Source organism: Oncorhynchus mykiss, chromosome 6 (genome assembly GCF_057628025.1).
Source record: "Oncorhynchus mykiss isolate SJ-2025 chromosome 6, ASM5762802v1, whole genome shotgun sequence".
NCBI classification, from domain to species: Eukaryota; Metazoa; Chordata; class Actinopteri; order Salmoniformes; family Salmonidae; genus Oncorhynchus; species Oncorhynchus mykiss.
The window spans coordinates 70,406,163-70,430,597 of NC_143027.1; the positions used below are offsets into that span (position 1 = coordinate 70,406,163).

Genomic DNA, 24,435 nt, shown 5'->3' on the forward strand with positions numbered 1-24,435 from the left:
AATGGACAAAACTAAAACACATTTCAATTTCCCATCACAAAGACCTTTATTGTCGTTGTTTTAATCAAATATAGGCTAGATTACAAACTCACCATAAAAATAACAGGGGTACTTCCGCCGTGCATGCAAACAGCCAGAATACAGTGATAAACGTTAGCGCCAAACAATACGTCAGACACTAAGACACATCAACACAGACAGATGATGGATTGCAGTACTAAGGTTTGCATAGGTTCAAAAGACGAATACTGATAACCTTATAGGTCAAACCAAGGGGAATTCACTTCCTCCACTCCACATATGAGTAAAACGAACTTGATTTAACCTATTTCAGATGTTTAACATTTCACAGTGAGAGAGAAAGCTGTGTATGAAACATGACTGGGGATGGAGAACATCTTGGTTAGTAGCAATTCACAGGAATACATGTCAAGTCGGAAGAGGCATACCAAACCAAACCATGCCTCTTTTCCTAGCTTTCCTACTTTTCTACTCAAAGTGCACTATGCACTTTGAGTAGCTCAATATTACAATCATTAGTCACTCCTTTCAGATGTTTCAGATACTCCAAAGTGTATGTTGTCTTTAGTGGCATGCATGCAACTCTTTAGCCTAAAGATCCCCTCAGCTTAGTCCCAGTACATACTATCCAGTATGATTTGACTGCTCGAGACTATTAGCACATGTTGATCAACCTACCATAACATCCCTTCACAGCTTAGACCTCTTATGTGTTCATTTCAGTATGAACTCTAAACATAAGGCAATGGAACCATCTTTAGTTACACCTTATACAATAACCCTATCATTCCTGGTACCCCGCCCAAATTTTGGCTTAAGGTTCAGTGACGTACCACAGTTTTAAAGGAAATTTCCTGAAATTCTATTTTGCTCAGATTGTTTTTAGATGACTTTCTAGTTCTGAGTTGGGTATCTATCCACCGCTTGCAATCCTGTTTTTGAAATGCTATTAATCGACATAATATTATATCAGAAAGACATTCAATATGCGACACATAAAAACAGATAAACATCAGCGAGTGCTCATAAAATGTGATTATATTTCCCTATATTGGATCACTCTAAATTATTGGTATCACTCCGCGGCGGAGGGATACATCCGAGGTGAGGATTTACAGATTTACTCCTGTGATCACCTGTGTCACGGCTCGGGTCCGCCCCTATATATAGACCCCATGGCCGTGACAAGTTCTCTTTAATTTTCTCGGTGGACGTCCGTATGGTTTGAGGTACAAACTTTCTGAAGTTCGCTTGGTAAGTCACTGGTAAGTGTAATATCTTGCGTGGGAGTATACTCACTGGCTGTTTTGCAGCCTGGAGCAGCCCCTCCTCTTGAGTGCTCCACTTGCTGCGCATGGTTGATCTGTATCTTCTGCCCGTGGTTTGTCATGCTTGTGTTTTGTTAGCTTTACACTACGACTCCATGTCCCTGCGGTCTTTCCTTCCACATCTGAAAGGAAGACATGTCCTGGTGAGAACAGACAACACCGCATTGGTGGCTTACATCAACCATCAGGGTGGACTGAGGTCCCCGGTCCTGCGCTGGGACTTTGCCGCTGACTGGCCAGGTCCCTCTAGCACAGACTAATCTGGTATGCGTATAGCAATATATTGGAGTGATCCAATATAGTGAAACATAACGAAGGTTACGTATGTAACCACGGTTATGTGAGCTATATGGATCACTCCAATCCTCTACGGTCCTAGAGGGGCCTCAAAAATGATGTAGAGAATGTGTGACACCGCCATGGAGTCTATATATAGGGGCGGACCCCAGCCATGACACAGGTGTACATGGGAGTAAATCTGTAAATCCTCACCTCGGATGTATCCCTCCGGCGCAGAGTGATACCAATATATTGAAGTGATTCATATAGCTCATGTTGTGTTGACAAACCCTATACGGTCCGTTTCTGGAAGCCTTTCATCCTTCCCCTATAAAACATCTTTACCTCCATGACATATTCACAAAGTGAAATGTTTTGATTGAAACAATTCATGATTGAAATCATACTGTACTACATGTTCACTTATTGAGAGAATATTTACAGTTAACAGAAATCATAAGCAAAAGGTACAGGAGGAAAAATAACCATTATATTTCATCAGACTTAAGAACATAAAACAATCTCTGACAAGGCGTGATATCTTGTTAACCACAGTAGTCTGTGTGGAGATACAGTTGCCGTGTGTGGAACTCACTGACTGCACAGACTAGCATGCTTCTGAACACAGTGAGGCCAACCAGTTGTCAACCAATGGTCATGTCTCAAGAGAGGGCTGCACAATTAATCGAATTCACATCAAAATCATATCCATATCGCAAGAGATCCATATCATATGCAATATTTTGAAATGCATCTCAGCCGTGAGTAACTTTCGGTTTTAACTCCGTTTTTTTTCATCTTGTGGCTGCTTCCCACACACACTAAGCCTCGCCCCTGTCACTCAAGCAGCGCAGTTCCTCCCCCTCGCTGTTAGATGATTGACTATACATTTGCATGTTGTTCCGTCAGGTCAACGCAGTCAACAAATTGTTCCAAACAAGAACGATGCTGCTTTCCACTTAGCTTCTTAATTTAATTCAATATATTTCTATGATTCCAACAGTTCACCCAAATATTTTGATATTTATCACACGTCAAATCGCAATAACCATATTTGTTAAAAATAAAAATCGCTATTACATTTGTTTGCCCATATCGTGCAGCCCTAGAGGTTGGTTAATGTCATGGTGGACGTTAGACCGTGATTGAGGTTATTTTGGTTCAACCAGGCTCTACAGATTTCCCATGGAGATATTAGAAAGAGCCAACTGCTGGACTCTGGAAACCAAACAGCTCTGCTATAAGCCAAACAACTCTTCTAAATTGTTTGAGTCATTTGGACATGCTCAGTGGTCACATGAGTAGTCTATTTTCCATTTTCAATCTCAAGGGTTGAATTATCTGACCAAGCTCCTGCCAAGTCCTGGTTCATGTAAACACAGGCTTTTCTTACTGACCACCATAGCCAGACAACAGTAACTAACTATATTACATAACTACATCTGTTAGTCTCATAGATGCATTCCATTTTCTAAACAGATACATCTCCAAGCTGCTGATCTCTCAGAGGTGTCCTATTCAAAACAAAATATTGATACATTCCAAGCATTCATGGCATAGAAAACTCCCACAAGTTATAACAACCCAAATAAATAGAAACTCTAATTTAAACATGCTGTACATCCAGTACACATGTAGACAAACCGTTTGTGGCTGTTGCGCTACATAACCTAAGTTTAGTTTGACATCCATCCATAATGAGCTCCCTCACCTCATGTCAGGGGTGTCAAAGACAACCAGGTGAGAGGAGTTCCTTACTAATTGTTTACCTTAATTCATCAATCAAGCACAAGGGTGGAGCAAAAACCCGCCGACACTCGGCCCTCAGTGGAATGAGTTTGACACATGCATTATGTGATGCCATTGTGCCAACAAATGAGTTCAGCATGAAGCACCAGTGCAATAGCATCAACTGTACGATATGTGCTCCTACCAAACACTGCTCTTTTCTATATCATCAGCCAAGTCTTGCATTACGACTTTGAAATCAGTAAAAGTAGTTCAGATGCTGTCATCACCACAGTTCTACTGTAAAATACAACATTGCACAGTGGAAGTTATTTACAAAATACTGACAATGAAATGCTACTGTTTTACTGGACTTGATGTGTTTTAAAAATGGCATGAGTTTGACTATTTTGGTTCTACTGTACTTCATAAAAAAATAATGTTTTGTTTTGTTCAACCTGAATAAAAGGAGAGAAACCTGGAATTTTTGGAAGATCGTCAGGTCCGCACTCTAGAAACGATCTGAGGTAAATGTATCATTTTCCACAACAACAGTTGTATTTCAGGTCCAACAAGGAACAGAAACAAAAGTCCAACAGTATCTGTCTCTGTAATTTATCATTGTGTAATAACACTTATAAAATGGAGTGATATGCGTGTGGATTTTGTCATTAAAGCTCAACCTTGAAGAAGGTAGAGATACTGTATGGGTGAGGCAGTGGTGACTGACTCTGCAGTGGACCTTAGGGTTAGAGCTATTCTCAACTATTGTTTACAAGACACCTGGTGAATTATTGTGACTGGTTGAGATCAAGAGTGTCACAACAGGAATGTTGTAAAATATCACCTGTCAGATACATGCAGACTGCACTGCAGAGAAAAATCTAGCATAAGATCCCGTACAAAAAATTCTGTACAACAGTTTTTTTTGTCAAATATACATGTCCTCTAGTTTAAAATAATGCATATAGCATATGCATTATTTGGCATTTTAGAGTGGTAAATATCCACATATTATTATGTAAGATGTTTGAGGGTTATACCAGAGCATCCTAATAGGCTAACCTACTGCTAGACAGTAGGGCTCCACTCTGACCCACAGTCTACTCTCCTACTATTGGTTACCATCCTCTGGAGAAAAAAAATTATGGTGCATTTATAACCAGCGAACAAAGCTCGTGGGATGATTTCTTTTTTCTAACATCATCTCGTTGAGCAGTGCTATAGAGAGGGTTTAATCATTACCCCAACATTGAAATATTAATGTTCAAATAGTTATAAAACTGAATAAACCCAATATTGATCAAGATAAAAGCACAGCAGCGTTCCCCTTTAGTTATAAGGGGTATTATAAGGCATATCCAATAAAATGAAAAGATGAGGAATTGGTAAAACAAATGACAATTTGATATTTCCTTTGTTGATCCAGTGCGAATATTGTTGTGACTGAGCTTCGGCCTGCTCCATCCGCTTGAGTTTTCAGATGAGAGAATCGGATTGAAATCCGGCATGACAGGTACACAGCGGGATGCACGTGAGAGCAGTCCCATGCTATCGGAAATAAACAGAGAGAAGGCGAGAAGCCGTCTTAGTCTTTTTCATAACCATTTTCCTCAGTTTTGTATAAGCGGTCGTTGACAGTTAAGACATCGCACAAGATGTTTAATGAAATAGTCAAAAGTGGGGCTTGAAGCGAGCAACGCTGCGTTTTAGAGAGGGACACTGACGCTTAAATGGGGTCTATTCCTGGCACGTTTTCAATGGCACATGTCCCTGCATTACATAAGAGTATAGTCGGGCCACACCAAAGGGCACAAGACTACAAAGTCCCCAACACCAAGGCTAATTATCATACAGCAGATTTACCTCCCACGGCGGACACCTAATGAAGGGCTTGTCTTTCAATCCTGTCAAATCTGTCAAACATAATGACATGAAACAAAACCAATGTGACGGTGGTGAAAAAATCATAACCCAAACAATGTAAAAAATGACTGAGTGTACAGCTGGACACGGCGGTTGGATCATTAACACAATGTGTAGAGGCTATAGCCTATGGTAGCCCTATTCTTCATTATGGTAAAGCGGTGCCCGTGGAGAGATTGCGTGCTTTACACACACAGTGCACCGGTGAGAACGCAAAGGGCGCACGCAGGTTAGATGAAGTGAATCCAGCCATCCTCCCACTCACGGGGTGGGGAAATCTTAAACCTGTGGCGTCGCACTTTGTAGTTGAACCCGTTATTATTGTCCCAATACTCATCTCCACCAACGCAGTATCTTATAGCAAACTGGAATGTGCCTCCGCTCTCCAGAAACGTTGTTGGGGTGATTATCTTAAAGGCGAATTTGTCTGTCACACCGTCGCTTGATTCGGGGACATATGATGTCAGACTGTCCATGAAGGTTATCCAGTTGTTGATTGAGAACCTCAAATAGACACTTTTCTCGAAAGCCATGTTCAAAACCCGCACGACGCCCGACAGACTGAACTCGTCGGCTTCAGCACACTCCAACAACACTTTAACTTCTTTCACTTTCTCAGTAAAGCCTGGTACAGTCCCGGGGTTCTTGAATTGCAGCTCCATAAAACTAGACTGGGTGGTCGGTGCCCTGGGGAACTTGTCAAATGGGTTCAGATGGAGGGGACCCCTGTCGAATCTCGCCATTATGCGCTCCGGCACATCGGGCATGTCTGTGTCATTAAAGTGCTTCACAGAGGTGAGCTCCAGACCCAGAGAGTCGGCGAAACGGACCTTTTTCTGGCTGCAGGGACTCCGGCTGCGGGAGATCTCAAGCTTCGCTCTCTCTATGGGGGTCGGCAGAGACTTGCACCTGCGGCGCAGGTTCGGACTCTGCGGGGGTTTGAGGAAGGATTCCCGTCCTCTTGGTCTCTCATCCACCACATGGTGCATCTCGATGGGCTCGCTTGCTCCGTTCAGCTCCATCCCCTCTTCGTCTTCTAATCTCGGGTCTGCTGTCAAGCTCCCGAACAACCCAGCTATGCAGCTGTAGTTCCTCGGGAGGCAGTTCTTGGGAGGTAGCATGACCACGACAGAGCGCACAGCCTCGGTTTCCATAAAGCGGGAGAGTCGCTGGTCTGCACTCGCAGTGGTCGTGATCAGGGGAACCGAGAAAGGAACACGCCGTCAGGTGTCAGAGATAAACACACGGATAGGCGCCGTAGTACCACGTCAGACTATGACACTGCGCATTTCTGAACCAATAAGCCAAGCTTCTGCAAGTGCAGCTAGAACAACGCACCACAAATACCAAACATGCATACCTAACGTAATTTTAGATTTCATTCACAGGCATACAAATTCGTTCATTATGAAATAATATGAAATTGGGTATTCTCTTATATTTGTGCACGTTTCCAGCAGCATGCCCCAGTCAAGGTGTGTGTGTGGCTGAGCTTTTTATTTATTTACCCTTTAATTAACTAGGCAAGTCAGTTAAGAACAAATTCTTATTTACAATGAAGGCCTATACCAAAAGGCAAAAGGCCTCCTGCGGGGACGGGGCCCGGGATTAAAAAAATAAAATAAATACAATATAGACACCAACATAGCAAGGCAGAAACACATGACAACACACCATGGTAGCAACACAACATGATAGCAACATAACATAGTAGCAGCACAAAACATGTCAAAAACATTATTTGGCACAGTCAACAGCACAAATGTCAAGAAGGTAGAGACAACAATACAGAACACAAAACAGTCAAGGTGCACATAAAACTGCACAGAGCTAGGAGGACCCAGTGAGAGGCATGACATTACAGTCATAAGGTTTGTGCCTGGCTGGACCACGACGTGCCGAATAGCACGTCTCATTTCTTGCCTGACGACTCATCCGGAATTTAATTCCGCTGCTATATCGAATGCTTCCCGGAGAAGAAACGTTAGTGGGCGTTGCGTTTGCCCGGAGCGATGTGGATGGGCAGCTAGGCAATCTAATTTCGACCATGAGATAAAACACACAACTTCCTTTCTCTGTTTTTTTTTTTATACCGAAACAGAGTTGTGTGGCCACTTTGTTATTGTTTCAACAAGGACTCTAGCTTTGAGAGTATATTCTAGATACCTGTAAATAATTTACATCTGAATCAAATTAACATAGGCCCATGCCCTCTATTTATAGCCTTACGTTATATTATGCATATTATAATACTGTTATAATGGGCTATTTTAGATTATATTGTATATAACATTTTACTATAGATTACAGAAATGTTAGGGTTAGTCTTAATTATAGATATTGAATGAAAGTCAGCAACATAGTGGACACCATGCTGTAAATCACGAATAGTGACAAGCAGCAAATCCAGGTCTAGAAATGGTTACATTTTCTTAGATAACATGGAGATTAGCAACAACCTGTCAACTGCAATTTGTTTTCTCACGCCCCCTCCTATTTCTCTCTTCGTTTCCCCCTACGTCACTTCTGAGCGCCCTGTTGTAGCGGAGTTGTCATGGCAACGACGTTCTATCTCCGCTCCAAACACTTCGTGGGCCAAGCACATCTTTGACTTTGTTTGGGTTCGTCTCCCGATACCTGCCAAACTGTAATAAATATTTGATGACTATTCTATGTTACTGCCTATTAAGTTGAATGTCAAACCCCCAGGGAGCAAATGCTTGTATGGTATTGCTGAGGAAAATGTCGAACTCGACCCACTTTAATGGTAAGTTGTCTCTTTAACAGCCTTTCTTCTGGCTTCAGCTAACGTTAGAACAAGCTTCCTACTTAAGTTGCCAGTAAACGTTAACGTTTACCTAACGTTAACGTTAGTAGATAGGGAGAAATGTGAGGTTCTCTTGCTAGCTAGCGATAATGTTTATGTATCCATTTAATGGACAGGTTTTGTAAACAGGGTTAATAAGTTTGTTAACACTGAGTTAACACGTCATAAAGTTGACGTCAAAGGTTACACGTCTTCAGATATCTTACAAATAGTTTTGCAACGCTTTCAATTCATTATAGGTTGCTTGCTGTTTGTGTACATATATATCCACTCTTACCAACGAGCCTACAAGATGAGTGCCGAATTAGGGATGTTTTTTCACTCTCAACAGATTTCACCCTGAAAGGCTCATCTTAGAATGGACAAATTCAAGGAATGGGATCAGGCGCCTGTAGAAGTGGCTGAAGACAGAAGTGTGGCAGTCGAGTACACAGGATGGGACCAGAGCTGCCAACTACCCAACAGGGGCCATGTCGATGCCCTTTTGGATATCAGCGATGATACCTCATCCAAAGAGCAGGAGCCATTTGAGTTTCTCTGTCTCTCCGGATGGGAGGAAGCTGTGAGTAATACACTGCGGTTACTCTTTTATTTTTGGCTAGATTGTGAATGATATTCAGCCAGTGTCATGTTATTGCGTTATTCCAGATACACACTTCAATTTCATGCGAGTTAAGACAAAGTGAAACAGTGTTAGTATGTTTATTCATTGTTTATAACTACATTCAATCTCAGAAATCATCTTAAAAGGTGAAACCTAATTTTGTCTAAATTGCGAAACACTGATTAACATGTAATTACGTTTCCCTTAATGCTGTTGTGTTTGTTGTTGAGACAGATCCGGGGCTGGGGTAGAACTACTCCACTTGGCTGCCTGGTTCAGACCCAGAGGAGAGGAAAGAGGGTCAAGACTGGAGACACAGACCACCACTGCCACCTGTGTGTGGACCTCGTGAAGCTCTCGGACCACCCTGACTCTGAATCCAGTTTAACCCACTCCCCTGAGTCCTTCTGGGACTCCACCCTGGACCCATGGGCGAAAACCTCCCCCACAAGCCTGGGAGACTTCCTGAACAGACCCTACAGTCACACCTCTAGCATCTCTTCAGAGGAGTCCCCACCAGAGTCCTTCAGGGACCTTCAGAAAGCCACACAGCAACTGACACTCCGAGACAAGATGATGGAGGACAAGGGTGAGGTGTGTGAGATCAGTGACTCACTGCTGGGCTTGGCCCCCTCGCAGGGTCACCACCACTCAGCCTCAGAGTGTCCCATGACGCTGATCATCAACAGCTTCGCCGTCCTACCGCCCGTGAAGGCCTCCCAGCCCAGACACCCTAAGGTCACCAGCCAGCTCCGGAGGGGGGAGGCTGGACCGGGACGCAGCGCCTCAGACGGGGAGACCGCAGAGGCTGGGTCAGACGGTGTCACGCCTGCCTGGGAGAGCGGAGGAGGTGTGGAGAGCCAGCAGAGCCGCCACCTGTTGTCTGCATTCAGCATCCCTGTCCCCAAGAGATGTGACATGCCCCTCAGCACACTGTCAGATCCTCTACCCCGCGCCACCTACCCCCTGGACAGACACCTCAGACAGGATCCCCGGACCAGCAGTGCTCATAGACTCTACTTTGGACTGAAGACCAAGATTCTGAAGCGTGCAGAGCCACAACTGCCCATTCTGTTTGGAACCAGGGTGCCCATCCCAGCCTCTGCACAGAGACTACTCTGAACAGAGACTGTTACTTCGCACTCCATACTCTCTCCCAACCCAAAAGCTCAGCCTCTGTGGGTTTGTGATTAAAAATAAACTTTGTGAAATTTCTTCATATTTTTTGTATGACACTGATGACTGTATAAAAAAAAAAAGCTGTGACTAATTCAACTTGGTCGTATTAAACTACATGGAATTAACATGAGTTTACAGATTTGTTAGTTCTATGTGATTTATAGGCTATACCACCTCAGCCTTCCTTAATTATAAACCCTCCACGCACCTGGACATGAGTGAATCATTTTAAATGGAGTGATAAATGTATGTATGCATGTGTGATTTCAGTCCTACATTTTGCATGTGCTTTTATTGTGGTGCTCACACTTGAGCTTTTAGTTACTCAGCAACTATGCTACCTACTCTACAATGCTGAGGTCTGGGTCGGTTTCTTGGTTTCCTGAATGTTAAACTGCAGACATTCTTATGTCAGAACTCCTCATCAAGACAAAACATATGAGCCATTGCCAAAGCATGCTAGTGCACTCTAATGGAATGAGCAGTCAGTGATTGTAGTGTTCCAACCCATGTGAAGATGTCATTGGTAGCCTATTGAATTACATGCTAGAAGTGAACCACACTGTGACTCTGAGGGGCTGTGACAGCATAGGTGTGTGGGCAGAGGGATTAGTATCATATTCCAAATGACTTACACAATTACAATCCTGTATTCAAACAGACTGAGCATAATACATGTACATAGCAAACTAACTTGTACTGCCACACAACCCAGGTGAAAAATGTGACTGACATTTACCGAAAAAGAGCACATTGAGGTTGTACAATATTGAGTATGGTGTTGTAAATCAAAAGTAGTGTGTGCTGTAACCAGTAACAAAATATTTGACTTGGCTTTATACAGCACTGCATTACTGTCCTTTGATTTGAAGTGTACTGGAACTAAGCTAGTACAAACAACCAGCTACTACATCAACTCAAACAATCAACCCTTTATGAAGAGTTTATTATGAGCGTCTGCCGAATAGCATCAACACAAGAGGCAACCTTGATCGACCCATCTACACATTCAGGCAACTGAAATACAACAGATAAGGCTGCAAACAGAAATGCAACTGAAATAAATTATATTGGCACCAAAGACTGCATGCACTCCCTACTGAGAAAAACCAAAGCGCTGAAGTTGACATCCCCACGTAGCACGGTTAGGATCAATTCCATTTCATTCAGGAAGTACATTGATATTCCAGTTCTCTTCAAAATGAGGAAAATTCAGAATTGGAATTTGGTTTACTTTACTTTCTCAATTGCCTGGAATACAAATAGAATTGACTTCAACCCTGCCATGTAGTCTAATGTACATGTTTTTAAGCAAGGCAGTTTCTCCCCTAAGCGCTATTATAAGTTGAAGAACGATAAATTAAACAGAAGTAGTGTTTTCAGTACAGCACAATACATTGTTATGAAATGTGGTTGAGTATGAAAGTCTGTTCTAAACTGGAATGAAACAGTCCTGTTTCGATCACTTTAAGATGCAGTGCAAAAACTAAGCCATGTTGTGTAGTATGGGGACAGTGTCATGTAGGCTACATTCTGCCGTTTCTGGGTACACTTCTTCACATATTGATAGTGTACCACAGTAGGGCAAATGCTGCCTTGGAAAAAAATACTGCATTACATTCTTAGAACCTGGATGTGTAACACAACACAGCTTTTTCCAAATACAACTCATAGTAGGCATTCAAACATATTCAACATGCAAATTAAAGACACTCAAGTATATGAAGTATTCTTCCAATACACCCTCCACAAATAAATATAATGTAAATGTTAAATCCATTTTGATCCTGAACTTCTTCCTACCTCGTAAAGCTGCTTAGAGCATCACTGACCAACGGAAACATAAAATACACCATGAAAAATACTTGTCTTAAGGCACCAACAGATCAAAATCCAACATGGAGAAATACTCTAAACTTGGAGCTCTTTTCTGAAGTTCACATTCAATAAAACTCTCAACAAATGTCTGTTTCTTGAAATTTGAATGGGATGCATGTGCAAATGAGGTAAAATATTGTAATGATACCAACAGCTAGCTTTGACTAATACGATAGACTTTAGAGTGTAGTTCAAGAAAATGTTGATAGAAATTGTAATATTTCATCAGTTTATGTTCAGTAACGTTTAGTGGGGTTGTTATACAGAACCTTCAGAAAGTATTCACACCCATTGCCTTTTCCACACCAAAAATTGTGCCTGAATTTAAACTTGATTAAATTAAGATTTGTTTTGTCACTGGCCTTATCACAATACCCCATAATGTCAAAGTGGAATTATGTTTTAGGAAATTGTACAAACTAAATGAAAAGATTAAATGTCTGGTGTCAGTAAGTATTCAACACCTTTGTTATGGTAAGCCTAAATAAATTCAGGAGTAAAAATGTGCATAACAAGTTGCATGGACTCAAACTGTGTACAATAAGTGTTTAACATAGTAATAAAACAAAAATCTAATCTCTGTACCCTTCACACACACAATTATCAGAAAGGTCCCTCAGCCAAGCAGTAAATTTCAAAGGTTTTCCAATGCCTCGCAAAGAAGGGCACCTATTGGTAGACAGATAAAAATAAAGAAATCAGACATTGAATATCCCTTTGTGCATGGTGAGGTTATTAATTACACTTTGGATGGTGTATTCCTAACTCAGTTGCAGGAGAGGAAGAAAACCGCACACCATTGACCATGAGGTCGATGGTGACTTTTAAACCAGTTAATAGTTTAATGGCTGTGATAGGAGAAAATGGAGGATGGATCAATTGTATTTACTCCACAATACAAAAAAATGTAGCAAAGCAATACACCTTTTGCCCTGAATACAATGTATTATGTTTGGGGTACCACTCATATTTTCAAGCATAGTGGTGGCTGCATCATGTTATGGGTATGCTTGTAATCATTAAGGACTGGGGAGTTTTTCAGGATAAAAAAAGAAACGTAATGGAGCTAAGCACAGGCAAAATCCTAGAGGAAAACCTGGTCCAGTCTGCTTTCCACCAGACACTGGGAGATTAATTCACTTTTCAACAGGACAATAACCTTAAACACAAGGCCAAATCTACACTGGAGTTGCTTACCAAGAAGACAGTGAATGTTCCCGAATGTCCAAGTTACAGTTTTGACTTAAATCTACTTGAAAATCTATGGCAAGACCCAAAAAAGGTTGTCTAGCAATGATCAACAACCAATTCAGAGTTTGAATAATTCTGAAAATAAATGGGCAAATGTTGCACAATCCAGGTGTGGAAAGCTCTTAAAGACTTACCCAGAAAGACTCACAGTTGTAATTGAAAGGTGATTCTAACATGCATTCACTCAGGGGGTTGAATACTTATTTAATGAAGACATATTCGTTTTATTTTCTATTTTTTGTTCCACTTAATCCCACTTTGTCACAACAACATGTGGAAAAAAATCAAGGGGTGTGAATACTTTAAGGCACTGTATATGGTGGTGGTGGACATACACAATCACAATGTAATCACAGTGACTAGTGAGTAGCTAGATCCTCATAGTGTTTCTCTACAGTGTTGTATCACTTTAGCACACTGTGCTGCTATACACTTACAGCCAGCTAATGAATAAGTCAAAGATGATGACAGGCTAGTCTCCTAACGCGATGACCCAGCTTATAGGTGGGTGGCCCTGTAACAATGGGGCAATTCTACAAGACTGTACTTCACAAACACATGTCAACAATGGGAGTGTGGCAACTATTTTAGAATTTCACTAATACGTTTGTGCCACATCAAAACTGCCGGAAGTCATTCAACAGCAGTATGATTAAGGAAAGGCTCAACAGGCATTACATACTCTCTTACAGCAAACAGTGTTCAAACTTTGAAAACGGACTAAACTGGCTTTTCAGACAAAATATATATTTAAGTAGTAAGACGTGCAAATAAACATGTAAACAAGGATGAGAAATCATATCCATGAACTGATAATAAAGTGCTTTAGAGCTAGCATGAGGGAGATGTCTGGACATGTTATCCTAGACATGCTACCCCCCTGTAGAATGTCCTAAGACTTCTTAAGGCGGCTCACTTCTACACCTAAACCTCCAGTAGTAGAGGGACATAGACTGTAGAGGATGATGAGTTGGATCCCAGGACCTCCTTGACGGAAACCAGAAACATATTGTGTGGGCTGAGGTGGTAGCCCTGTGTGTGTGTGTGTGTGTGTGTGGGGGGGGGGGGGGGGGGGTCAGCTGATGGGCTTCTCAGAGTGCTGAAAGAGCAAACAACTCCTCACACGTTTGCGTTTCCACCGAGCTGAAGTGGGACTCCATGTTCCAGGCCATGTCAGCTGACAGGAAGTCGTCCATGACTGTCTGGGTCTCGTTGCTGGTCAGGAAGAGGTTTCCGAGGCCCTCAGAAGATGCGTCGGTCACCGTCTGAGTCTCCGTGCTGCTCAAGAGCCTGGCCTGGTCACCCTGGGACACAGAGGGAAGGGTGTTGGAGTTTGGTGTTGGTGTCAGCGGTCGGTGGAGGTCGGTCTGTGTCTCAGTGTCAGAGGAGTCTGTGCTCATGGAGAAGCTGGACTGTCGCAGAATGTTGCCCAGTGGCATGTGGCCTCCGGCTTTCAGCAGGAAGTTGAGGTCCGTCTGGGTCTGGGTGTCAAACATCTCCAGTTCCAGGTCGCTGGCCTGGCTCCGGCCCGGCCCCTCACTGTTTCCCAGGCCCTCCAGGAGGAGGAAGTCTGTCTGGGTTTGGATATCCAGGACCTCCAGGGGTGTGTCGGCCCCCAGACCGCTCAGCTCGCTCTCCTCCGTCTGGGTCTGGATGTGGGCCGCGTTCAGGAATTCCTCAAAATCAAAGTCGATGCCCGTGTGCTGTTCCTGAACAGAGCCCAGACCTGACCCACAGCCTGTTGAAGAATCCATCTGCGTCTGGTGACCGGACAGAGAGTGACCTGAAAAGATATTCTCCAAGTCGTTGAACAGAGCCAAGGTGGTCTGGGTTTGGTTGTCCGCCACGCTGCCCGACTGGAGATCGTCTGTCTGCACGCCAAAACACATGCCTCCTGCTGACTTGTCATCGTCATAGAGACCGTTACCGACACCGGAGAGGGGGTCGTCTACACCGTGGGTTCTGAAGCTTCCGTCTGTCAGTGCCGTCTGTGTTGAGACACTGAGGGAGTAACTGTCGAAGAGGTCTGAGCACATGATGGCCTGGTCCATCTGAGCCCTCTCTTCTGACCCAGCCAGGGCGAGTCTGGTCTGGGTCTGCTTGGTAATGTAGGGGGACTGGGATGGGGAGGAATAGGGGCAGGGCAGCTGGTTGAGGGTGTGGGTATCTGTCTGCGCCCCGATGGTGGTGGTGGCTTTGGCCTTCGAGGGGAACGTCTGGGTCTCTACACTGACCGGCAGCAGGACCTGAGCACTCACACTAATATCTGTCTGAGAACACGAGGAGACCGACGACTCACCAACGGGGCACATCTCCGTCCCCACCCCGACCCCCATAGGCATCCTGGACAAGTATGAGATGTCTGTCTGGATGTTGGTGGAGGTATTGCTCCCCCTGGTCCCTCCTAGGTCATCGCCAGAGCCCAATGACTCCAGACTTACCGGCACCCCCATGCTGACAGGCCCCAGACTGGAGCGGGAGGCAGGCGTGCTGCCCCTGAAGCCCAGGGTCTTAGGGTCCAGGTGAGGCACCATGGCCCCCATGGACTGGGGCATGAGGTGGAGGGTGCTGAAGGAGCCCTGGCTGTCCACAGCCAGCACCACAGACCTCAGAACCCCGCTCTCTGTGGAGGGGAGGAGGACAGGGAGATGGGCCAACTGCATCACAGGGAAATTCACCAGAGCCACTTTGGGCTTGGGTAGGAGGAGTTTCTGGAGGTGTTTAGGGGGGTTGTTGTGGCAGACCCTGTCTGAAGGGAGGGAGTCCTCTGAAAGTTCTCTGTCTGTTTTTATGATCTGACACATGAATTCACTGGGCTTGACTTTTTCCTCTCCACTTATCTGTCTCTCCATCTTCCGCTTTTTCACTGGTGGATACCTGCAAACACCGGGCGGAGGAGAGAATATGTCAAGCAGACAAAACAGCAGTAGGTAGTTCTAAAGCTTTGACAAACACTAATAAAAGCAAGGTGCAGTGGCAGCATCGATGTGCAGTCAAATTCAAGGTCTGTTCTCAAGCCACGTTGTGCATGCAGGCGTTTGTCCCAACATGATCTGTTATTGAGTAATGACATGGTTTACTGGATAAACTGCATGACACTTGAAGACGTTGAGCCTCTGCCACCACGTGTCCACACCATCTTTAAGTCCCCTCCAACAGCATGTCCAACCAAAGTATTTTTTAATAGAAAACCATTTGAATGTCATGTGTAGACTAGTGCTTTTAGGAGCATCCACTGCCGATTCAATGACACCACATGGAAGTGACTGCAATATGCAGGAGGAAGGATAGCCTACCAAGTGAACATTGGCTCCTTGCACAATGCATGTCTCAATCTGTCCATCTGGCTTGTAAAAATCCTTTGTTTCAGTGTCTATTTGTCGACTTGTCTGTACCTTCAACCTTGGTTCAGTAGCTAGACAAGCATTTTTGAGTTAACTACACAAACAGGCAGTAGATTCAAGTAGGGAAGCACGATTATTTAATATCCTATATTCCTCCTGGGTGGATATTACTGTAAATTCTATTTTAGGGAGATTCATGTAGCATAAAATCATCATTCTCCCCTGAGGCACGTGCATGCAGCTGTGTGTCAGACTGGCATGTGAACATTTTGTGGGCCTGTTCCAGTTGATACAATGCTAATTTGCTAGTGAGAGCATGAGCTCAAGACAGACAGGCAGGCAGTTAAACAGGCAAAGTAGAGAGATCATTGAAAGACGACGTGAACCAACCTCCATGCGTAGCTAATATGATTTATGGAGGATGTTTTTTGCTGGACAATGTCTCTGGCAATGCTTATATTTTATGCCTTTTGTGTATTTTTTTAAATCGGCCAAAACCCCCCAATAACCGGCTAATGGAAACACTGCCCTCCAGGATGATATCCAGTATACACCAAGTGAACAAAACCTTAGTAATATTGATTTGTATAACCCCCCCCCCCCCCCCCCCCCCGCCCCTCTGAATGGCACACATACACGTCTCAATTGTCTCAAGGCTTAAAAATATTTAATTAACCTGTCTCTTCCCCTTCATCTACATTGATTGAAGTGGATTTAACAAGTGACATCAATAAGGGATCATAGACTGACCAGGTGAAAGCTATGTCATGGAAAGAGCAGGTGTTTCTAATGTTTTGTACACTCTACCGGTGTTCTGTGGGGACCTCGTGGCCGGTCCTGTAGATATGTGACAGTAGCGCTGCTCTGCTGGCGTAGGGGCAGCCACACGTGCAGCAGTAGGTCCTCCCACAGTCCTCTATGTGGCGCCTCAGGTCCCACTCTGTGCTGTAGCCGTTGTTGCACTTGGAACACTTGTGCTTCTTCTCTGCATGCATTTTCATAAAGTGCTGGATAGAGCAGAATATACAGTTAAGTCTGAAGTTTACATACACCTTAGCCAAATACATTTAAACTCAGTTTCACAAATCCTGACATTTAATCCGAGTAAAAATTCCCTGTTTTAGGTCAGTTAGGATCACCACTTTATTTTAAGAATGTGAAATGTCAGAATAATAGTAGAGAGAAAAATGTATTTCAGCTTTTATTTCTTTCATCACATTCCCAGTGTGTCAGAAGTTTACATACACTCCATTAGTATTTGGTAGCATTGCCTTAAAATTGTTTAACTTGGGTCAAACATTTCAGGTAGCCTTCCACAAGCTTCCCACAACAAGTTGGGTGAATTTTGGCCCATTCCTCCTGACAGAGCTGGTGTAATTGAGTCAGGTTAGTAGGCCTCCTTGCTCGCACACGCTTTTTCAGTTCTGCCCACAAATTTTCTATGGGATTAAGGTCATGGCTTTGTGATGGCCACTTCAATACCCTGACTTTGTTGTCCTTAAGCCATTTTGCCACAACTTTGGAAGTATGTTTGGAGTCATTGTCCATTTGGAAGACTCATTTGCGACCAAGCTTTAACTTCCTGATTGACGTCTTGAGATGTTGCTTCAATATATCCACAAAAAATGTCTGCCTCATGATGCCATCTATTTTGTGAAGTGCACCAGTCCCTCCTGCAGGAAAGCACCCCCACAACATGATGCTGCCACCCCCGTGCTTACCGGTTGGGATGGTGTTCTTCGGCTTGCAAGCATCCCCCTTTTTCCTCCAAACATAATGATGGTCATTACGGCCAAACAGTTCTATTTTTGTTTCATCAGACCAGAGGACATTTCTCCAAAAAGTACGATCTTTGTCCCCATGTGCAGGTGCAAACCGTAGTCTGGCTTTTTAATGGCGGTTTTGGAGCAGTGGCTTCTTCCTTGCCGAGCGGCCTTTCAGGTTATGTCGATATAGGACTCTTTTTCCTGTGGATATAGATACTTTTGTACCGGTTTCCGCCAGCATCTTCACAAGGTCCTTTGTTGTTGTTCTGGGATTGATTTGCACTTTTCGCACCAAAGTACGTTAATCTCTAGGAGACAGAATATGTCTCCTTCCTGAGCAGTATGGCGGCTGCGTGGTCCCATGGTGTTGATACTTGCGTACTATTGTTTGCACAGATGAACATAGTACCTTCAGGCGTTTGGAAATTGCTCCCAAGGATGAACCAGACTTGTGGAGGTCTACAAAATTTTTTTCTGAGGTCTTGACTGATTTATTTTGATTTTCACATGAGAGGCACTGAGCTTGAAGGTAGGCCTTAAAAATACATCCACAGGTACACTTCCAATTGACTCAAATGATGTCAATTAGCTAAATCAGAAGCTTCTAAAGCCATCATTTTCTGGAATTTCCCAAGCTGTTTAAAGGCACAGTCAACTTAGTGTATGTAAACTTCTGACCCATTGGAATTGTGATACAGTAAATTAAAAGTGAAATAATCTGTCTTTAAACAATTGTTGTAAAAATGACTTGTGTCATGCACAAAGTAGATGTCATAACAGACTTGTCAAAACTATAGTTTGTTAGCAAGAAATTTGCGGAGTGGTTGAAAAACGAGTTTTAATGACTCCAACCTAAGTGTATGTAAACTTCCAACTTCAACACTACATAGGGCTATGAGAGGAGGTTACTCGTTACACGAACTGGAAAAAAAGCAATAAAAGAATGTATTATTCCCTTCTTGTTCACTAATTCCAATTTCCTAGTTATACTGCAAAAGACTCTCTATTGAGACGTAATTATTAGACACGCTTTCCAATCATTTACAATTCCCATCCACCATCAGCATCTCAGGGGAGATCCAAAGCAGGAGTGGAAAGTGATTAGGAGGAAATGTCTGTCTCAGTCATTCCATTCATTAGACAATCCGCATGAGTCTGACTCAGGTGATTTCAGCCAGGCTATCTCTGTCATTATACAGATCTTAGACTGACTGTAGGGATGTGGTACCTGTTTAACCAGGGAAAACTGGGAGAAGGGTCTGTTGGGGCCTCGTGGACAGCCCTCTATGGGACAACAGTAGAGCTTCTGGGAGCCCTTCATGTCCTTCCTGATGGTGGGGTTGACAAGGCCGTCCTATGGAGAGAGAGGATGAATTAGATTGTGATATTATAGGCTTAAGATTTAGTGTCATCTATCAGCACTGAAATAATGTAGGCCAACAACAAGTAGAAAGGTAGGCCATCAGCACAACTCTCAAGATCGCTGAGCTAAAGGCTAGGCCTAGGTATTAGTTATACCTTAGTTAGTGATGGTTTTAGCCTTGGAGTACCATTACAATGAAAACATCGAGTGGATGGACACGCCATTTATCCTTTGTAGAAAACCATATGAATGTCAAATACACAGACGAAGGTGGTCCACATCTATGACTTTAAAGGAGGTTCAGATTAAAGTTATTAGTTTAACAGCATATCGAGTTTGTGCTTTCCAGTGTGCTACATCACTCCACACTCCTGGCAGTCTCCAGATAGCCGTGCCGAAGCAGCTGTCAGCAGCACATTACATTAACTCAATGAACAGCAGCATGATGCTTATGTAAGAGTACAGCACAGGCTACGGGCATTGACCCGTGTGTACATCCTAACCATCCTTATTAGCATTGCACTATTTCACTGGTCAAGGTCACCTAGCAGGCTACATTTACTGTGTCATTGTTTTTTTTATTTAACCTTCATTTAACTAGGCAAGTCAAATAAGAACAAATTCTTATTGACAATGACGGCCTACCCCGGCCAAACCCAGACGACGCTGGGCGACGCTGGGCCAACTGTGCGCCGCCCAATCACAGCCGGATGTGATGCAGCCTGGGTTCGAACCAGGGACTGCAGTGATGCCTCTTGCACTGAGATGCAGTGTCTTAGACCGTTACGCCACTCGGGAGTCCAAAATTTGTACAGTACTAGTAAAAGAGACGTTTTGATGGAAGTCAGGCTAATATACATAAACATCCTGCATAGTGCAAAACATTATCCAAGCACAGTGCATTGCCAGACTTTGATACAGGCAGGCAGGGCAGAGATAGCTTTGTTTATGTCTGCTACAAGACAGCCTGGGTAGGGTCTGCTGAGCAGCATCGCAGCTAGGAAATACAAACTGAAAATCTGTCAGTAGGCTGCTTCAAGAAGTCAGGTCATCAAAAGTGTTTAACATGCAAAGTTTGACAGGAAGTGTGACTAGTCTACACTACAGCCTGCTTAGTACAGTAGGCTAATATATATATAAACAAATATTTCACCTTTATTTAACCAGGTAGGCTAGTTGAGAACAAGTTCTCATTTACAACTGCGACCTGGCCAAGATAAAGCATAGCAGTGTGAACAGACAACACAGAGTTACACATGGAGTAAACAATAAACAAGTCAATAACACAGTAGAAAAAAGAAAAAAAGAGTCTATATACATTGTGTGCAAAAGGCATGAGGAGGTAGGCGAATAATTACAATTTAGCAGATTAACACTGGAGTGATAAATGATCAGATGGTCATGTGCAGGTAGAGATACTGGTTTGCAAAAGAGCAGAAAAGTAAATAAATAAAAACAGTATGGGGATGAGGTAGGTAAAATGGGTGGGCTATTTACCGATGGACTATGTACAGCTGCAGCGATCGGTTAGCTGCTCAGATAGCAGATGTTTAAAGTTGGTGAGGGAGATAAGTCTCCAACTTCAGCGATTTTTGCAATTCGTTCCAGTCACAGGCAGCAGAGAACTGCTGGCTTTGGGGATGATCAGTGAGATACACCTGCTGGAGCGCGTGCTACGGGTGGGTGTTGCCATCGTGACCAGTGAGCTGAGATAAGGTGGAGCTTTACCTAGCATGGACTTGTAGATGACCTGGAGCCAGTGGGTCTGGCGACGAATATGTAGCGACGACCAGCCGACTAGAGCATACAGGTCGCAGTGGTGGGTGGTATAAGGTGCTTTAGTAACAAAAGTGATGGCACTGTGATAAACTGCATCCAGTTTGCTGAGTAGAGTATTGGAAGCTATTTTGTAGATGACATCGCCGAAGTCGAGGATCGGTAGGATAGTCAGTTTTACTAGGGTAGGTTTGGCGGCGTGAGTGAAGGAGGCTTTGTTGCGGAATAGAAAACCGACTCTAGATTTGAATTTAGATTGGAGATGTTTGATATGAGTCTGGAAGGAGAGTTTACAGTCTAGCCAGACACCTAGGTACTTACAGATGTCCACATATTCTAGGTCGGAACCATCCAGGGTGGTGATGCTAGTCGGGCGTACCTGTTGTAATGTTCAGAAGTGTGTGAAACTAAATTGATTCTAAAATGTGATATGGCAGTTCAGTCGAGCTAAGGCACAGTGAGTGTCCAGCGACAACCGTGTTATAACCCAAATTGCATCTCTTTCTGCATCAATTAATAAAACAGAACAAGCCTGGCCAGTACGTAACAGCGGAGGAACAGCAGCCTGTGCTTTCCTGGCCTGATGACTCCAGTTGAGTAGCGTTAGCCCATTAACTACCTTTAGTGTCTATTTATGAAGGTATCTTCTGGCCGGGGCAGTTCTGTTATGAGCCCCGCCGCTAATTCTGAATGTTAACACGCATTGCTTGCGATACGATTTTGGAAATGTAATAAGTAACATCTTTAATATCAGTGATATATATATCAATATTTTTTTTAACAAAAGGTTAAATTACTACACACCTTTAAATAGTTAAGTGTTTCCACGTGGCCATAGCTCCATGTTACAGCGGTTTTATACGGAAGACAGAGGCGACCACCTGTGCTAACTAGCCATCTAGCCTGCTCGAACACCTGTGTGTAAGCGTAACTGGCGAGGATGTGTTGTGTGTGGCTGGACGCACACAGCCGTATGGATCTGTGCAAACCTGCTACAGTAAATATATTTTATTGAAAGATTATTTCACCTTGAAATGAAATTTAAGTTCCATATGTTTCGAAGACCGCATCGCAAGCGATAATTGGCGTTTCTAAACGTTAAAACAGAGCGTTGGGATTGTAGTCACATGGTCCCAGTGGTAAACGGTGCCTATAGCGGAGAACCTGTGTGATAAGGAATAATGCCCTGGGTTCTCGAAAGCAAGGGTAGCGTTGCCTCTACTGTCAGCCCTTTCACAGTCATAGACATCTACGACTATGCTCAATTGACACCATTTTGTTCTGATTGACAGTTTCCTTAATGAACTGCTGCACCATGCATTTTCTCCTCCATCTCTCATTCTCCTGCATTAGACCCAGTTGAATTAGTTCAATATTGAGAACAGTTAGCATTTATGTGGGGGAATGAGGAGCATGAAGTGCTTTTCTGACCTAATTCAAACATTCACCTTTTCTTTTTTTCAACGAGCTCAGTCTGTAGAAAGCCAAAAGATTGCTAGATCCCAGCATTCATTTGGGGGAAACTGGAATCACTAGGACTCCTACGGGGCAGCAAGACTAGGCCAGGACATTGCATACATTTCAGTTAAAGAGGAGGACCATTGTCTCCAAGACTTTCCCTTACTATAACTAGTATTCATATTTAGCCTAAAGACAGTGCGACAGTTGGTTGTATGACCAGACTGATTTCATTGCACATCTCAGGTTTAGCCCATCTTCTTCAGCCATTTAAACATTAATTCACTGAGGGCTATTTTAATTGCTTGAATTTCCAGAAACGTCTTGAGAACCAAATGACTCAATAATATGACACACAGTTAGGCTATGTGGGCATGGAGACATGCATGTTTACATGCACACAAATAATTCGATATTAAACTGAGTTTGGCATTAGTCATGTAAACACCTTACTCTGCTTATCTTAATCGGCGTAAGGTCATAATCGAAGTAAACATAAACCGATTAAAACACCAGGTTTTCGGAGCAACCTTCGAATTATGGCATGTAAACAGTTTAATCGTCGTTCCAGCTGTGTATTTGATCTGCGCATGTGCCAGCACCCGTAGCGCAAGCCTCCCTGCGTGAGTTCGGAAAAATGAAAGTATGCATCTTATCACTTACACACATTATGTCCTAACGCAGAATCAGATCGTCTTTTCAAATATAACATGGTCAATGTGGTAGAACGTTTATTTTCATTGGCGATTTTCTGCATTTAATCAAAAGTCCCATTAGTAGCCTAATTTCAGATGTGTCCATAAAAACAGGATTATTAGTGAAATCGTTGTTCTTGCAAAGCATGTAAACGTTTTAAACTTACTATTATATTAATCTGAATATCCACAATATTCGTATTATTGTGCGCATCTAAACGTGTGGATTTTAACAGATAATATATTTGTATGGCTGACATGTAAAGGCAGTACAAGAAAGCTAGTTAACTTAACATTAGCGCGGATAATCAGTCTCATGCAGCTATGATCCTAGCCTAGGATGATTGAAACACTGCTTAAAGCAATGTAACACAATAGTAAGAAAGTAACGTTATCAGCAATATACAGTTGTTGCTAGCCAACTTCAAAGAACTGGCCTCAAACAGTGCACAATGACTTGCCGTTTTCCCAATAAGCATGCCTCTAACTACCTAGCGTAACTAGTTAGTGATACAAGGATCATTAATTGAAAAATAGAAAGACAACGTGTTGGAATATGTCAGAAGCCCCTTTGGTTAACTTGCAAATAGGCTAACAAGCTAGCTACCTTTACTCTGTGGGACTTCACGAGATGCATGTTCAGGGCTGGCGTGTTCGGTAGAATCTTGCCACATCCTTCTACGGTGCATAGGATATTGGTCCGCACTTCTTTGGTGAGCTCCATGATAGACGGTTTGATTATCTCCCGCGTCGGTGCAGGGGGCTCTTCCGTGCATTTTTGACTGCCCGTGGAAGCGTTATCGTTTCGGTATGCTTTCCCGGACGCAGAGGCAGCCATGTTTCTGTTGACAAGTCACCAAACCAACTGCTCGTCAAGCAGCAGACGCGCTGCTGCAAACAAGCCAGGAAAATATGGTCTGGAAAATACGAGGACGCGGCCACTTCCGGGAGACCTTTCTTAGCAACAGACAGCCACTCCCACACAAGCGTCCTGGCAACATCAGAGGGCTGG

The 24,435-nt window shown here is 43.4% G+C and overlaps 3 protein-coding genes across 3 annotated transcripts; 1 reads left to right on the forward strand and 2 right to left on the reverse strand.

Moving 5' to 3' along the window:
• Positions 1-21: 21 nt before the first annotated feature.
• On the reverse strand, positions 22-6,813 carry LOC110526959 (protein phosphatase 1 regulatory subunit 3E-like). The gene has a single exon (XM_090238753.1). The coding sequence runs from the start codon at positions 6,434-6,436 to the stop codon at positions 5,513-5,515; it is 924 nt and encodes a 307-aa protein (XP_090094879.1). The 5' UTR covers positions 6,437-6,813; the 3' UTR covers positions 22-5,512.
• On the forward strand, positions 6,800-10,105 carry c6h16orf46 (chromosome 6 C16orf46 homolog). Its single transcript, XM_021607495.3, has 3 exons — positions 6,800-8,049; positions 8,441-8,671; positions 8,948-10,105. The coding sequence occupies exons 2-3, from the start codon at positions 8,468-8,470 to the stop codon at positions 9,833-9,835; spliced, it is 1,092 nt and encodes a 363-aa protein (XP_021463170.3). The 5' UTR covers positions 6,800-8,049; positions 8,441-8,467; the 3' UTR covers positions 9,836-10,105.
• On the reverse strand, positions 8,798-24,380 carry LOC110526960 (ATM interactor). Its single transcript, XM_036980870.2, has 4 exons — positions 24,031-24,380; positions 19,360-19,485; positions 17,173-17,372; positions 8,798-15,898 (listed from the first exon to the last, which is right to left on the reverse strand). Exons 1-4 carry the CDS (start codon positions 24,259-24,261, stop codon positions 14,113-14,115), a joined length of 2,343 nt encoding a protein of 780 aa, XP_036836765.2. The 5' UTR covers positions 24,262-24,380; the 3' UTR covers positions 8,798-14,112.
• Between the last annotated feature and the right edge of the window lie 55 nt (positions 24,381-24,435).

Excerpts from the sequence above, each read along its gene's own strand:
- LOC110526959 (XM_090238753.1), bottom strand. The coding sequence starts at position 6,436 with ATGGAAACCGAGGCTGTGCGCTCTGTCGTGGTCATGCTACCTCCCAAG.
- c6h16orf46 (XM_021607495.3), top strand. The coding sequence starts at position 8,468 with ATGGACAAATTCAAGGAATGGGATCAGGCGCCTGTAGAAGTGGCTGAA. Across the intron at positions 8,672-8,947 it reads TCTCCGGATGGGAGGAAGCT|ATCCGGGGCTGGGGTAGAAC; the intron begins GTGAGTAATACA and ends TTGTTGAGACAG.
- LOC110526960 (XM_036980870.2), bottom strand. The coding sequence starts at position 24,261 with ATGGCTGCCTCTGCGTCCGGGAAAGCATACCGAAACGATAACGCTTCC. Across the intron at positions 17,373-19,359 it reads AGTTTTCCCTGGTTAAACAG|CACTTTATGAAAATGCATGC; the intron begins GTACCACATCCC and ends TGCTCTATCCAG. Across the intron at positions 15,899-17,172 it reads GAGGTCCCCACAGAACACCG|GTATCCACCAGTGAAAAAGC; the intron begins GTAGAGTGTACA and ends CGGTGTTTGCAG.